Below are 14,963 nucleotides of genomic sequence, written 5' to 3'. Positions count from 1 at the left end.
TAAAAATTGTAAAGATTTCTCAACTAGCATTTTGTAGATTAAAGTAGTCCAAAAGAAATACTGTAATTCTGCTGAAATTTTCTTACAAATATAAATGTCTGGAATCTTTATTTCATACAGTGGTTCTCACTTGAAAAAAGTCCTCTGGATTTCATCCTTTCCTTTTAAAACGTTGTAAAATTTCTATAGTGACTGCAGGAACTGGCAGTTCAAAAATAGTTTTGTGGTTGTTTTAGTTGTTTTTGTTTTGATTTTGTTTGGGTTTTTTTAAGAAACTAAACTCACAGTTTACAAAGAAGAAGATCAGGATCGGCATAAATTGTATCTGCTCTTATAGTACTACTAATAATGCATGAAGTCCATCACTGGTTCATAGGCAAGAGTTTTAAAATATTATTTTATGAAGTCTTGGAAAAAAATCTCAAGATCCCTCAGTTACAAGTAATAAATCTGTCATGCCTGCAGATGACGTCAGGGAAGGTGAAATTAATGTATATGAAGTAAAACATTCAAAGTTCTTCTGGAGTCATTACTAATCCCCTACTGTCCACATAGATATGGGGGGGGGGGGGGGGGGGGGAAGAAAAAACTTTCTTCTAAATCTAGATCCTTATAATTGTCACATTTCTCTCAGATGAAGATAAAGGTTAAGTGAATATTCTTGCAATGCCATCTGGTTAACTTTTAAGTCACAATGTTTAAAAGTTTGTTGGTTTTTTTTCTCATTTTTTCTGAGGAGAGCTATGAAGATTTTCTTTTAATAGATATAATAGAACTTTTCTTCAGCATACTTAAATGATGTAGCTCTGTGGTCAGCTCAAGGTTCACATTGTTCTCTAATAATTCCTAGTTCTTGTGATTGGATCTTTTAGTTTAAATAATCTCCTAATTTTCATGTTGAAGGATTTGCCTTTTTTTTAAGGCATTTCTGTCATACACTTGAATATTCATTTGTGTCTTAATCTCACTTTTATCTCTACCTCCACAGTTTGCTTATGATGATACAACTTTCAGATACAGTGGAAAACATCTTTCTTTCCCCTAAAAGTAATCTCAGGTTTTTCTTCTCCACTAAATTAGCTGAGGTTTCTCAATAAACTAAAAGTTCCCAACTTCTGACTTTTATCTGTCATTTAAGTGATACAAGTAATAATTGATATTAAATATTGACTTTCAGTAAATATTGGGGAAGGTATATAAAATCTTCATTAAATGTCTCTGGTTAATTCTAAACATAGAATATAGAGTAACATAGGATATAGAATATGGTTGCTGAGGTTTTCCTCACAGAAGGTCACTTAATGTAGCATGAAAAAGTTCATATGTATTATTTTTAGTAGAGTGGACACAAGCAAAACATGTTTTTGAGGCTTTAGTTAGAAAAAAATGCAGTGTTCAAGTGGCCCTTGAACTGTATCGTAGGAACATTTACTTATGAGTTCCTCTTATGAGTTCCTGTGGAAATTTTATTGATTTTTTTTTTTCTTCCCTGTTCTTGTGTCTTTTAAAGACTTCTTTCAGTACTGAAGAGTTATTTTCTTTCTCTCCTCTTGTGTTTGCAAGTGCTTCCTTCTGCATCTGTTACTGTGTTGCTTCAAGAGACAATTAGACTGTGAGACTCTCTGCTGATGCAGTTGCCATCTGAGGTGTAATTTACAGCTGTTATATCTTGTCCAAATGCTTCATTCTCTCTTTCTGAATAAACCCAAAGGACCTTAAAATTATATGTTATTATTTAGTTTGTGCTCCCCCGTTTGTACGTGAAGTGGACACATTAAATAAGATTCTTGTCATGTCCCTCTTATTTCTGTTCCTCCCTCTTATTTCTGTTCCTCCCTCTTATTTCTGTTCTGTAGCAGGGGAGAGTAGCCTTGTTTTTGTTTACAATCCACTGATGCCTTGAAGGTTGTTTCTAGTCTGGTTTGGAGAAGTGTACTCCAACTTACTTTCATATGATGGAGAGTCCCAGCTTCCAAGTGGAGTTGTTACAGCAGTTGCAACCCTGAAGCTCCAACCATATGTAAGGTGCAGGTGATCTCTGCTCCAATACAGACCTAGTTTTCCCTTTCTCCAGTGTTTTAAAGGTTTTCTGATGACTTGGCTCCAAAAACCCTGATTTTATGAAAGCAAAAGCACCTTGCTTTATTGCTTTCTATTAATTATTTTTATAGTGTGGTAAATGAATGAGGTTTCTAATTATTAGTGTGCTACATTCAATGTAGTGACAAGACAGATTTATCATTAAGTGCTGTGTGGGATCAGAGCAACAGGATGTTAGTGGAATTCATGGCTATGGCAAAAAATTGCCATAATGTTAAATGCCAGAATCTTAATGAAAAATCCATTACTTACCTGATATTTTGCCGTGTTTAACCACCCTGACACCTACATAATTCTTTCAATTGTCGAATGCTGATGGCTTCCCAACATCAAATCATAGGAGATGTGGCCATTAAGGATTTGAGTGCTCATGTGCTAGATCCAGATGGTGATTATGTATATGACATGGGGTTTGAACAGCCTGAAATCTCATGCTGTTGAGAGAAGATTCCGTGTACTCTTTGTTGTGGTAATGAAATTACAGTGTTACAGCACACTTGAAGCCTACATCCTTCAGTGTTGCTCTCACAAAGTATCTGAGAACACTTCAGAAATTACTGCAGTACAGCCAAGGGGGTGAAACTCTGTGCTGGCTGTAACAGGGTGCTAAAACCACATGACATTTGACTGTAGAAACTTTCATTAACTCCTATAGATTGGAGTCTCCAGGCTCCAGTTTTTCTCTTACATTCTTATGAAATAGTTACCCAGGTCTAATCCAGTTTGGTTCACTGTGACAGTCTTGCTGAAGTTTAAGATACATTTTTACAGGAAAAATGAATAAACAAATTTTCCGTCCTCTCAGAGCAGGACCTTGCTGATTTTTGTCTTTAAATTGAGGGAACTGTGCCTCCTTGCTGAATTCTATATTTATTCATGTAAAGAGGCTAGACAGTTATTAAAATCATTTACAAAAGTAGAAGTAAATTGATGTCTGATTCAACCACTGGACAGGCTCAAGGCCTTCTACATTTTCATGTAATTATCTTTTAATGAAATATTTTATTTAAAAGAGAAATTAGTGAAAGAAGGAAAATGGATTGTGGATGTGAAATGAGTCAGGTTTGTTCAAGGAGAACCTCAATGATACCTATTAGACATACTGTTCTGTACTCAGCCAAATAACTGTGTAGGTGGGGCCTGATAAATGTATGAGGAAATGAACTTTTTAAAGTTGTAATTGTTGGGCTGAAATCATGTACTCATGTATATTTGAAGTAAAATTTTGTGAGTTTACAGCAGTTTTCTGGGACAAAAGGTGGAAATGAAATCAGATTTTTAGTGAAATGTTTCTTTCTCCTCTTTGCAAACATACAAAGTAGATCACTGCCATTGAATTGTACCAAAATATAATATTCTTGTGTTCTGCCCCCAAAGTTAGAAAGAGCAACCATTGTTGTGAACATCTTTGCCAAAAATGCTTTATCTTGCTCTTCCACTTCATAAAATGATCTGTGCTAGAAGGAAATCTAGGATGTCTTGTTGAGCCACCTGCTCAAAGCAGGTTCAACGGTGAAATTTTACATGGTTAAGACCTTTTGCAGTCAGGTGGAAATGGGACAAAATGGGACAAATTTTCTTATGCTTAATTATATGCTATAACTGGATATGTATAAAAAATAATACTGCAGAATTTTTTAATGTTTAACTCTTGAACACTTATTTGAGATTGTAAAGCTGATTATAGTTGTATATTTGTTTACATTCACTTGGCCTTTTAATACTTTTTTCATTACTTGAGTAATTCCTAGAGTACTAGAGCTATAAGCAAGCTCAAGAGGAACTTTTTACAAGATAATTTAGTGGTAGGACAAGGGGTAATGGCTTCAAAGTGGAAGAGGGTAGGTTTGGATGAGACATTAGGAAGATATTCTTTACTCTTAATGTGGTGGTGTGACACTGGAACAGGTTGCTCAGACACACTGCTCCATCCCTGGAAGTGCTCAAGGCCAGCTTGGATGGGGCTCTGAGCAACCTGGTCTAATGGAAGGTGTCTTTACCCATGGCAGGGAGGTTGGAACTAGATGATCTTTAAGATCCTCTCCAACCCAGACCATTTCATGATTCTATGATTGTATGATTCCAGTTCTTCTCTTGGTTTAGACACTTACAGTTCAGTTCTAACACTTAGTCCTGGTATCAGGCCAAACACCTTCAATACCCAATTAATTTAACTAATTTTTAAAATACAGCAATTAAAATTTCTCATTGTCTTTGAGATTCATACCACTGGACTGATTGTCCTAAACCAACTTCCTTTCCCAAATCGTGGTTGATTTAAAGGTAGAGAATGCTCCTGTAAAGGCTTTATTGTGATCCCTGAAATGTCTATAGGCTCATTGTAAATATTGTCTAGAAATGGGGTGGTTGCCATACTTAATGTAACCAAAACTTGGTATGATTTTATCAGGAGTGTCAGCACTGAAAAGGACTCATTTGAATGATGGATTAATTGAACTTCTCTTGTTTCACTTCTATGTGTCCTCAGATGCTCTTTAAAACATGCTATGACTGCAAAAGATTGAATACAATAATACAGATTAGGATGAATCATGCCTCACACCTTCATCTTTAATTAATAGATCACTGGTTCTTAAACTGTGCATTATGACATTTGTTTGCCTGTTAACAGCTGTTTTTTTGTCACCATGTCTTCAAGAGTTTACATGGAAGACCAGTTTTATGATTTGCTTTCTAGTTGGTAGAAGTTCTGGGGCACTGAGATGTCATGTGACATGGTCACAGAGCAAACTGGGAGCAGAGCCAGGACTTGAACCTGAATATCTGAATCTAAACCCTGACTGTGACTACTCTCTCCCACTGTCTCCAATAGAAGGAAGTCTTGATTATAGAGGAGTTTGGAAAAGGATAAGAGATACTTTTTTAAAAAAACCCCACTCACATAAATAGACATACAGCATTCATCCACTCAGGAGTAGAAAAGACTGTAACATCCAGGTGCACAGACCATTATTTATTTATAGTACTGTCTAGATATCCTTGTCAGAAATCAGGCTATTAAGCACTGTCACTTGGGGAGGTCTGTTTGAGATTAGACATTAAATTCTGATTAATCTTTTTAGAAGATTTCAGACAATGTTTCTCATTTAAAGTAATTGTCAACACACCTGGGTTTTCAGCACAATTTACATTCGTGTTTCATTTTCTGAAAGAGAAGTGAGAATTAAATAAGGGGCTGATTGTCTGAATCATATTCAAAAGAAGTATTTATTAGGCAATAGAATTTGAATTTCAAAAGTGGTGTTCCTTTTCTGTGACCAAATAATATATTTATGTAGAGAGAATCAAGCAGAAAAGTTCTCAAAATCTCAAAGGTTTTTAAAATCACTTTGGAAGGACTATTATGCTGAGATACATTATAATATTAGAACCTACATCACAGTCATAGCTTCAGCAATCTCCATCTGTTATAAATCAAGAATGAAATTATATTATTGAATGCTACTTACATATAGCAGCTACAGTGACCTTAAGTTTTAAAGGAAGCTGTAGGATTCTGTTTTATTTCCAATGAAGCTTTATAAAGCTACTGAATTCATCAGAGGTGTGCCTAATGAGGCCTATCTGTAAAGTGAAGTTGCCATAAGAGGTCATTAAAAGACAGCTGCCTTGCTTGCCTCCACCCTTTGGACCCTAAACCCAGTTGTGCTTAGACACTCAGGTTTGTGTCCGTAAGGGAACTGTTGGCTTGTTCACACCGTTTTACTTCTGCAGTCCCTTACTTTTGCCAGTGGTAGCAGTGACACCGAAGTGAGCCTGGACTGAGCCCCAGAGGCTTTCTCCCAAGAGTTTAGTAAATCCTTCCTATACTTGGGCATTTGAAGAGAGGCTTTTGAATTTCTGGCCTCTTCAACCCCAACTTCAATTTCAGAAATGTAGGTTTATGTTGTAGGAAAATCTGGTTTCTTCTTTTGCGAACACTGGTGTAAAGGATTTGTGTGGCATCTCTGCCATGGCCTGTTCTGTGCATTCTCCCTTAACGCTCTGATCATCAGCCGGGCAATTGACACTCTGTGGCTCTGACAGACACCTTCTTATTTATAATGTCTTTTATTTACCACATACATTTTGTCTTTTCTTGTCAAGCAGGGTTTGTTTTACAAAACACTAGAGATTCTTTCTCTCTAAAATAGAAATTCTTTCTCTCTGTCAATTTTCAACAGGATGCCAATGATGTAGGTTGGTCTTGAAGAGCAACAACATTGTTTAGAAGAGAAGCTGTTTCCAAATACATTTGAAATACTCTTTTGACAAACTGACAAAATTATAGGCTGTTAATGCTACAAGGCTGTGCATGTATATAGAAGTGTCAAATATCTCTTATCTGGGGTCTGCTGACAAGGAGCAGAAGTGTGGACAAAGAGCCTCAGGGTCAAAGGTTGTTCCAGACTGGGAAGTTAGCTGGTAAACCATTTACCCATCACCATTTCCAAAACCAGTCATAGGTGTATCTTTTTGTTGCCCTTTCGAATTTATTAAAAAAAAAAAAAAAAAAAAAAAAAAAAAGCCATCTTCCTGCCATGATTTCCCTTCCCTTCAAGTGTGGCTACAAACTGTTGATTGGCAAAATTTCTAGTAAGAAAGAAATTGAAGAATATTATATAAAGCAGCTCATAGGGAATATATTTAACTAGAATAGAATTTGAGATTATACATATATCTTCAGATCTAAAATGCATTATTCTGTAGTTCACACACAGCCAAGCAAATTTGATTCTATTTGGTCTCCCCCTTTTCTTCCTCTAAATATTCTTGAGTATTTTATATGAAGGTATGAGGTGGAACTTTGTTATTAGCAGTAGGGAGGAAAAAAATGGCTGTTGTATGGCTGAGATTCAGTGCTCATTCAATCCATTTTTAACTTAGGAATTTTTGTTTTAACAATCTGGAATTTATTTTTTATTTTGTTTTAAAGACATGTGGGAAAATACTAGTGAAGTATTTCATATGGTTAATATTTCTTTCACAATCATAGACTCATAGACTTGAGTTGGAAAGGACCTTAAAGATTATCTGGTTCCAACTCCCCTGCCATGGGAGCATCATATACAATTTTATTGTCCAGATGCAATTGTATTGCTGATCAGGTTCTTATTATTTGATTCTATAATTACTTAGCAGTTTTGAAACCTGTCTCCATGTCTGGAAGTCTGACTGAATTTGCATATGAAGTTTTATAAAACTGCCTTTGAAAATCTTGGCTCTTCCAATCATGGAAATTGTTTTAGAGCTCTTGCAAGATGCATAATACTTCAATTTTTGCTAGAATATTGTTTTTCATAACACTTGACAATTCAGGTCCCTTTATTGGCTGAACTGTTAAATCAAAATTGATGCATTCACATATTTAAAAACTCTTACAGGATCATTGCACTTTTGGCAATGAAATTGTAGATTGATGGGGTTGCCTTTTTTGGAATTAGTGACTGTGCATCACTATTACCTCTATTTAACAGAGACAAAATTTGATTAAGTTGAAGGAGATTTGGGAGCACTTGACTTTTTCAGAGAGATCCTCACTCCTATTTAGTCCAAGAAAATGAATAAGTATGTTGCTTGTTCATCTAGGGGTTAGGTAAAGAGTTAATAGTAAGTTCTATAAATCTCTGATGAGTATGATACTTTTACAGATTCAGAGACCTTTTTGTCTGTGATCATAAAAGCTGGTGATGTAATGCAGAAGGAACGCATACTCTTACTGACTTTTTTTTCAGATTTAGTCTCCACAAAATCCAGCAGTAAAATTGCTACTGTTGGTTGGTTGGTTGATTTTTTTTTAAAATCCCAAAATAAAAATACAATAAATAAATTTGGGGGGGGCATCCTCCTCCAAACTGGTTATGTGTAGCTTTGCTTAATGCACCACTTTTTTGTTCTAAGGTGAAGAAAAGCCAGTGGTATACTTTCAGATGAATTAAAAATAAAACTATTGTTCTTATTTAGCATCTGGTTTATTTGTAAACAGCTAAATATGCTTACATTTGCCACCTTTCCTGTGTTATGTAAAATCCTCATCACATTCTAGATTTACTTAACAAGGCAGGCCTGGACTAAATAAAAAGCAAAGCCAAAAAAACTCTGATCTTCCAGTAATCTATTTGATGGAGACTTAATGCTGATGTTGCCCTACTTATATTTATTAACTTTTAATTGATTCTGTTCTCTATCACATTTGGCCTACAGCTTTCTAACTATACCACCTTCTACTTGATTCACACTGTCAATTTTGTTTCTGCATGGTGTGAAAGGGAACCTCTTCTTGTCTGTCCTGAACCTTGCATAGGGTATTTTCATTTGAAACCTTCTTGTATGAGAAGAGAAGCTTAGTGTTTTGTACCTTATTCATCTTTTTGCTATTCCTGATTTTGTAGTCTTGTATCTGGCTTGCAGGCCAAGCAGATATAGTCAGTTTAGATATCTCTTATACCAAAGTTGTTTCACATTTCAAATCATCTTATCGGTTTTTCTCTTATCCCTTTTTTGTATATTTTTATATCTTTTTTTAATTTGGGAGGAACAGACCTGCATGCAGTGTTCACTGTAGTGTGCCTCATGATAATAAACTCTGTGATTTATGAAGTTGTTCTGTCCTCCCTTCCTTTCCAAGTAATTTCTAGCCTTCTATTTACTTTCTAAACTTATCTGATGTTTTTATAGTATTTTTCTAGCCCCAACTTCTTGTTTATGAATTATGTCAGCCCATCTATTTATGAGTATGTTGAACACCACAGACCCCAAGGATGCTTTCTCTTTGAAAGAAAATTTCTAGATGAGCAGCCATAAAATTTTGAATGTGAGAAAGTTAACAAATGCTTTAGTTTCTGTGAACCATGAGGGCTCGTTCATGTGATTATATCTACATGTTTCACAGGGCCATTTTAATTCAGAAACATTACATTGATACAAAGCATACAACAAAAATCTCTGTTACAGATGGAGCATGCCTGCTACTGAGTATTGCAAGGAAGTTACCAGTGAGAGAGAGTATTTTCACCATGACGTTTTGCCAGAATAAGTCCTGTGTTTTTCTGAAGAGCAAGAATCTCCCATCCTCTCCTTAAAAGAAACTCTTTAGTGGTAGGAAAGATTGGTATTGCTGACTGAAAAATGGGAACAGCAATGCACTTGAGAGTTTTGGCTTAGAAGTAGTTTAGGGAATGGGAAAATGCAGATAGGTAAAGTAATAGGAGTGATGAAAGATTTATTGAACTCCCTTTATCTGAATAGATTAATGGAATAGAATCACAAAGCCTACTACATTTTGAATAAATTGGACATAAAATGCCTAATATCCAAATACTAATTCAGTGGAAATCTCACCATGGTTGAAGAAAGAGGAAAAGAGATCTAAAGATTGTCCCTGTTTCTTTGAGGCTAGAAAGGACACCTGCTGATGGATCCAAGATCTAAATGAAGGCATGCTATATGTGAGATGGAAATACTGCCAACAAAGACTGGGATTCTAAAGGTTTAAAATTTTGTAGTGTGAAGAGATCTGAGCAAAGGTTGTTTTTCCCTTTCCCCAACCATTAGAAAGACCTGTATTGATTGCTTACAAATGTTTTTGGTTTGGTTTGGTTTTATTTTAAATGTTTTCCCTATTGCTTGAATGATTTGCATCTTTATTCTCTGTAGATATTTCTTTTGCTTTTCAAACTGGGATTAGTGCTGCTTTTTCATGTTGCACGAGAACTCCAGAATAAACCGCATCATAGCTGCCCTCTCCTCATAGCTCAATTCCTTGTGTGCTTTCCTTATTACTTCGTTGTCCTCCCTTGCCTCCGCTTGATGATGGATTTAAGTTTTTGACTCAGTCTCAGAATGCCTGTAACTCCTCCACTTAGAGCCAGACTTAACCTTCCTTCTATGGTTGGAGTCCACGTGGGCTTTATCGCCATATTTTTCTTGTAACCTTTCCCCAAAGGAAGGTTTTGTTCCACTGTAGAGGTCTTACGTTGTTTGAATTGGTATGGCTGACTTGATAATATCCCAAGGTTCAGGGTCAGACAGTGCAAAGCACACTGCAGAAATGTGCAGTAATAACAATTTTCTGTTTCTGTTGTGGTTATTTCAGCCTTTTGGCAGTGGGTCTCCCATATTAGAATCTGAGGTTGCAATTATGCCTCCTTTTTGTACTTACGTTTATCTACTTAAATGGCATTCTTTATTGCTGTATAAGCTCATCTTATAATGGGAACTTTCTTAAGTGGTTTTTATATAATTATGAAGATTACTGGCTCAGTAATAGGGTGATGTTTAATTGAAATAATTGGTGACCTTAAGCAAAATATTCTAAGTAGTTTTGAGAGCTACTTCTGTGATCCATCTGACCCAGCAACATCATTAATTTATTGATGATCATTTATAGAATAAGGGTCTGTCAGAGGTTGGGAGATACTTTGAAGTTTTGGGCTGTAAAGAAATACTTATTTATTCCCAGTGACTTCCTTTTGTGGGGCTAGGGCAGCTGTACAGTGTCAGTACTAGAGTTCTGTGTGAGCCCAACTGATCTGAATTTTAGGAAGGAGTGCACTATTCCTGACACTGTACTTTTAAAAATAATTTTTCTGTCCAATTACTGGTGTAAGAGTCCCTATATAGGAAGAAGTCTTCAGAAAATAAATCGAGTCAATGCTGCCTGGGTCTGTCAAAAGCATCTGCTGTTGCTTAAGCCAAGTGTATGTAATACTTAAGTTCAAGGAAAGGAGTTCATTATATTCTTGTGTGTCTCTAGGAATTCGGAAAGACCGCAGAGGTGGGCGAGCGATGAAACAAAAACGCCAAAGAGAGGAGCAGGATTCCAGGAGTGGGGAGGCTTCTTCAACAGAGCTGCGAGCTCCCACCCTTTGGACAAGTCCACTGGTGGTTAAACATAACAAGAAGAACAGCCCAGCCCTGTCCCTGACGGCAGAACAGATGGTCAGTGCCTTGCTGGAAGCGGAGCCACCCCTAGTTTATTCTGAATATGACCCAAACAGACCATTCAACGAAGCCTCTATGATGACCCTGTTGACCAACCTTGCAGACAGAGAATTAGTGCACATGATCAACTGGGCAAAGAGAGTTCCAGGTAAGGAAAAAATAGCCCTAGTCAACTATAAAACCTGTAAAACACAAACCAAAAAGAAACCCCCACATACTGATTTTCTGACTACCTATTCTTATTTAATTGAAATTGGTCATTTAAGTATAAATACATTAACAAAACTTACAACATTAATCAAATTTTATGTTATATTTGTCAATAAAATACTACAGTGCAATGTAAATGATTTTTGAGGAAACAGTTAAGAAAAGGTATTTTCCCCACTCTGTAGAATGTTGGGCAGGTTTTTTTTGATAAACTTTTTTTTTCCAGAGAAAACTCAGCAAAATTAAAGGTTAAAAGAGATTATTAGTCAAATCGAGTCAATTTGACCTAATCAAATTATGTTAACTATTTTAATCCTTTTAGTAAAGGGTTACTCTTATACATGTAAGTGATAAATTCAGCATCACTAGTAAACCCATACGTATTATTATGATTTATTTAATTGCTGGGTTCTATTTTTGACTGTGAATTAAAGATCTTTCATGAATTTTGGATTTGAAAAAAAAAAAGTCCAGAATAAAAGTTCTAGTATGATTTTTTTTCATAATAGAACTAGATTTTTTTAATCTTTATCATTTTGGTACACCATGATTCTGTCTTTTTCCAAAAGGAATTACAGAATTGTGGGAAATATGTAACATTTTTTATTGACTGTATGTTACATATCATTAATGTAGTTCAATTAATCAATATAAATTAAATGAGAGAGTAGTTTTGTAGTTAAAGTTCATCACCTTTCAAAGTGTCAGTCTACACAAATACTCTTCATAAATTAATATTTTAAAATTTATAAGACATTTATTGCACATGTTGTAGTTTTAGCTTGGTAAAAATACTGGCATACATGGTAATTTATACTTCATAATTCACTGGGATTCTGATCTTTTAAGTTTTTACTGTAGCCATTTATTTAATTAAAATTATGCAGCTACTTTAGGAAGGGATGCTAGAGACAACTAACACAGCTCTCACCCGCATTACCTCAAAAGAATTACACCCAGGTTATGCCATTTTTATGTTTTCCTTCATTTAAACTTGGCAAGAGTGTTCCTGGTAAATCAATAACCGTGTCTTTTCCAGTCCTTAAGGGCTCCCTTTCAACCACTTTTCATGTGTCACTTTGTGGGCTCCAGCTATGACCAATGAGAACCTGTGTGTGTTTAATTTCTCATCGTATCTTATAAGAAATCACTTGAGAATTTTATTCTTGACAAAGTCACGGTGGTTGAGGCCTGATCTACAGCCTGTTCAAGTCACGGGCAGGTTCTGCTGTTAATTTAGGTATTTTTTGCATTATGCCTTTACAAAAATGCTTTTGAAAAATGAACCTATGTGCATAGTGTTAAAGCTATTCACTATCAAAACAGACAAATTCAAATTACCTTTCTACTGATTTTTAGAGATATAATTAGTCTGTTAAAATAAATTAATTTACATTCAACATGAATATACCACAATCTAAATTCATTATGTTGTCCAACTGGAAATATTTGGTTTCCATGACTTTTGATTTTGAGAGTATAATTAATGGAAATGTGTTTAAAAATGAAGTAACATTGTCAGAGAACCCAGATCTTGTTTTTATTCAGAAATCTCTCTAGAACTGCTTGTCACAAGATAATTACAACTGGCAATGATCAAAAAACTGCCTGGTTCACCCAATATATACTTCAAATTTAAAGAAAGCCTCTAACACCAGAAAATCAAAGGTATGAGGTTATTAACTATTTATGTATATCCAATGTATTATACATTTCATTTACATTGTAAAAATAGCTCCTAAGGAGTAGCCAAGGCTAATGACTCCATGTATATGCATTAATAAGTACTCCAGCAGGTGAGGTTTTATGTAGAATGTCGAACTTTGGCTAGAATTAAAAACCAAAAATCCTTTCCCAGTCATAGTTTGATCTACTAGTGACTGTACAAACAATTATACCAAAGGAAAGTCCTAAAGCAGGAGAGAGAGAATAAAAGGAGTTTGGGGATTCTGAAAGTCCTAGATGCCTAGTTGGTTCTTGGAACTGTGGCCTGGAGAACAGTATACATGGACAAAAGCAGAAATTAAAGTTGATTTAAAAGAATTCAAGCCCAATTGTTTACCTACCTCAAGAATTTGGATCTAGGTGCTTAAACATATATATCTTTTTAATCTCTCATTTGGTCCCTAGAAAAAGTTGGGTGTACCTAGTTGCTGATATTAAATATTAGAAGTACTGATCACCTTTCAAAGATTGGGTCTCTGCTTGCCAAAGTTTCCTTCTTCTAGAATATATTGGGAATACATGTACATTAATGGAAATGTGTCTGACAATATAAATTGTATTTTCACCTCTGCAGTACGTTGCCATTGAACACTCCATTACTACCAGGAATTATATAATACTGCTTAATCAGAGAGGATTTTTGTATACTTTATGCATAAACAGAGGAACTGAATAATTTTCCTCTGTTAAATGAAGTATTTGGTGCAACAGCATTGTGGAAATTCACTCAGTTATTTTTTCAGCTAATTTACTAAGGTTTCAAGCTTAAGAATTAAGGGTAAAAATATATTTTTTTTTCTAAAAAGTGAGTGTGCTTTTTAGCAATAGAAAAAAAGCAGTTGCAGGAACAGCTTCTCCTACGCACACTTCTCAAGCCTTGGAAACATTATGCGACTTAATTTACCTACATGCAGGATGTAGGAAAGCAAGGAACAAAGTCTATATGAGTGGATCAGTTGAAATCATATTTCATAGTGAATCACAGAATCACAGGATATGCCATGTTTGAAGGGACCCACAAGCACCATTGAGTCCAACTTCTGGCCCTGCACAGAAACATCCCTGAGTCACACCACCTGCCTGAGAGCATTGTCCAAATGCTTCCTGAACTCTGTCAGGCTTGGTGCTGTGACCACTTCCCTGGGGAGCCTGTTCCAGTGCCCAACCACCCTCTGAGTGAAGAGCCTTTTCCTGATACCCAGCCTAAACCTCCTCTGACACTTCAGGCTATTCCCTTGGGTCCTGTCACTGGTCACCAGAGAGAAGAGATCAGTGCCTGACCCTCCTCTTCCCCTCATGAGGAAGCTGCAGACTGTGATGAGGTCTCCCCTCAGTCTTCTCCTCTCCAGGCTTAACAGACCAAGTGACCTCAGCTACTCCTCATACGGCTTCCCCTTCAGGCCCTTCACCATCTTCATGGCCCTCATTTACATGCTCTCTAATAGATCCATGTCTTTTTTATATTGTGGCCCCCAAAACTGCCCCCAGCACTTGAGGTGAGGCTGTCCCAGTGCAGAGCAGAGTGGGACAATCCCCTCCCTTGCCCAGCTGGCGATGCTGTGCCTGATGCCCCCCAGGACATGCTTGGCTCTCCTGACTGCCAGGGCACTGCTGGCTCATGTTCAGCTTGGCAGGAGCCCCAGGTCCCTTTCTGTGGCACTGCTCTCCAGCCTCTCATTCCCCAGTCTGTCCGTACATCCAGGGTTGCCCCATCCCAGGTGCAGGATCCAGCACTTTCCCTTGTTGAACTTGTTAAGGCTGGTGATTGCCCAGCCCTCTAACTTGTTTAGGTCTCTCTGCAGGGCCTCCCTGCCATTAAGGGAGTCAACAGCTCCTCCCAGTTTTGTATCATCTGGGAACTTACTCACTATCCTTTCCAACCCTGCATCCAAGTCATTTATGAAGATCTTGAAGAGCACAGGGAAGAAGATGAAGCCTTGTGGAACCCCACTAGTGACAGGTCACCAGCCGTATGTCACCCCATT

At 36.6% G+C, this 14,963-nt stretch overlaps 1 protein-coding gene across 4 annotated transcripts in view; it reads left to right on the top strand.

Moving 5' to 3' along the window:
- Window positions 1-14,963, top strand: part of ESR1 (estrogen receptor 1) — a 162,941-nt gene that overhangs the window by 100,145 nt on the left and 47,833 nt on the right. For all 4 annotated transcript variants that reach the window (XM_082277195.1, XM_082277193.1, XM_082277192.1 and 1 more), the window contains one exon: window positions 10,856-11,191. In XM_082277195.1, the coding sequence (XP_082133321.1) occupies window positions 10,856-11,191 (336 nt within the window). The remainder of the gene's footprint in view (window positions 1-10,855; window positions 11,192-14,963) is intronic.

The sequence above is a fragment of the Coloeus monedula genome (assembly GCF_965178545.1).
Source record: "Coloeus monedula genome assembly, chromosome: 2".
NCBI lineage: Eukaryota > Metazoa > Chordata > Aves > Passeriformes > Corvidae > Coloeus > Coloeus monedula.
This window is presented reverse-complemented; position numbering and strand designations above follow the sequence as displayed.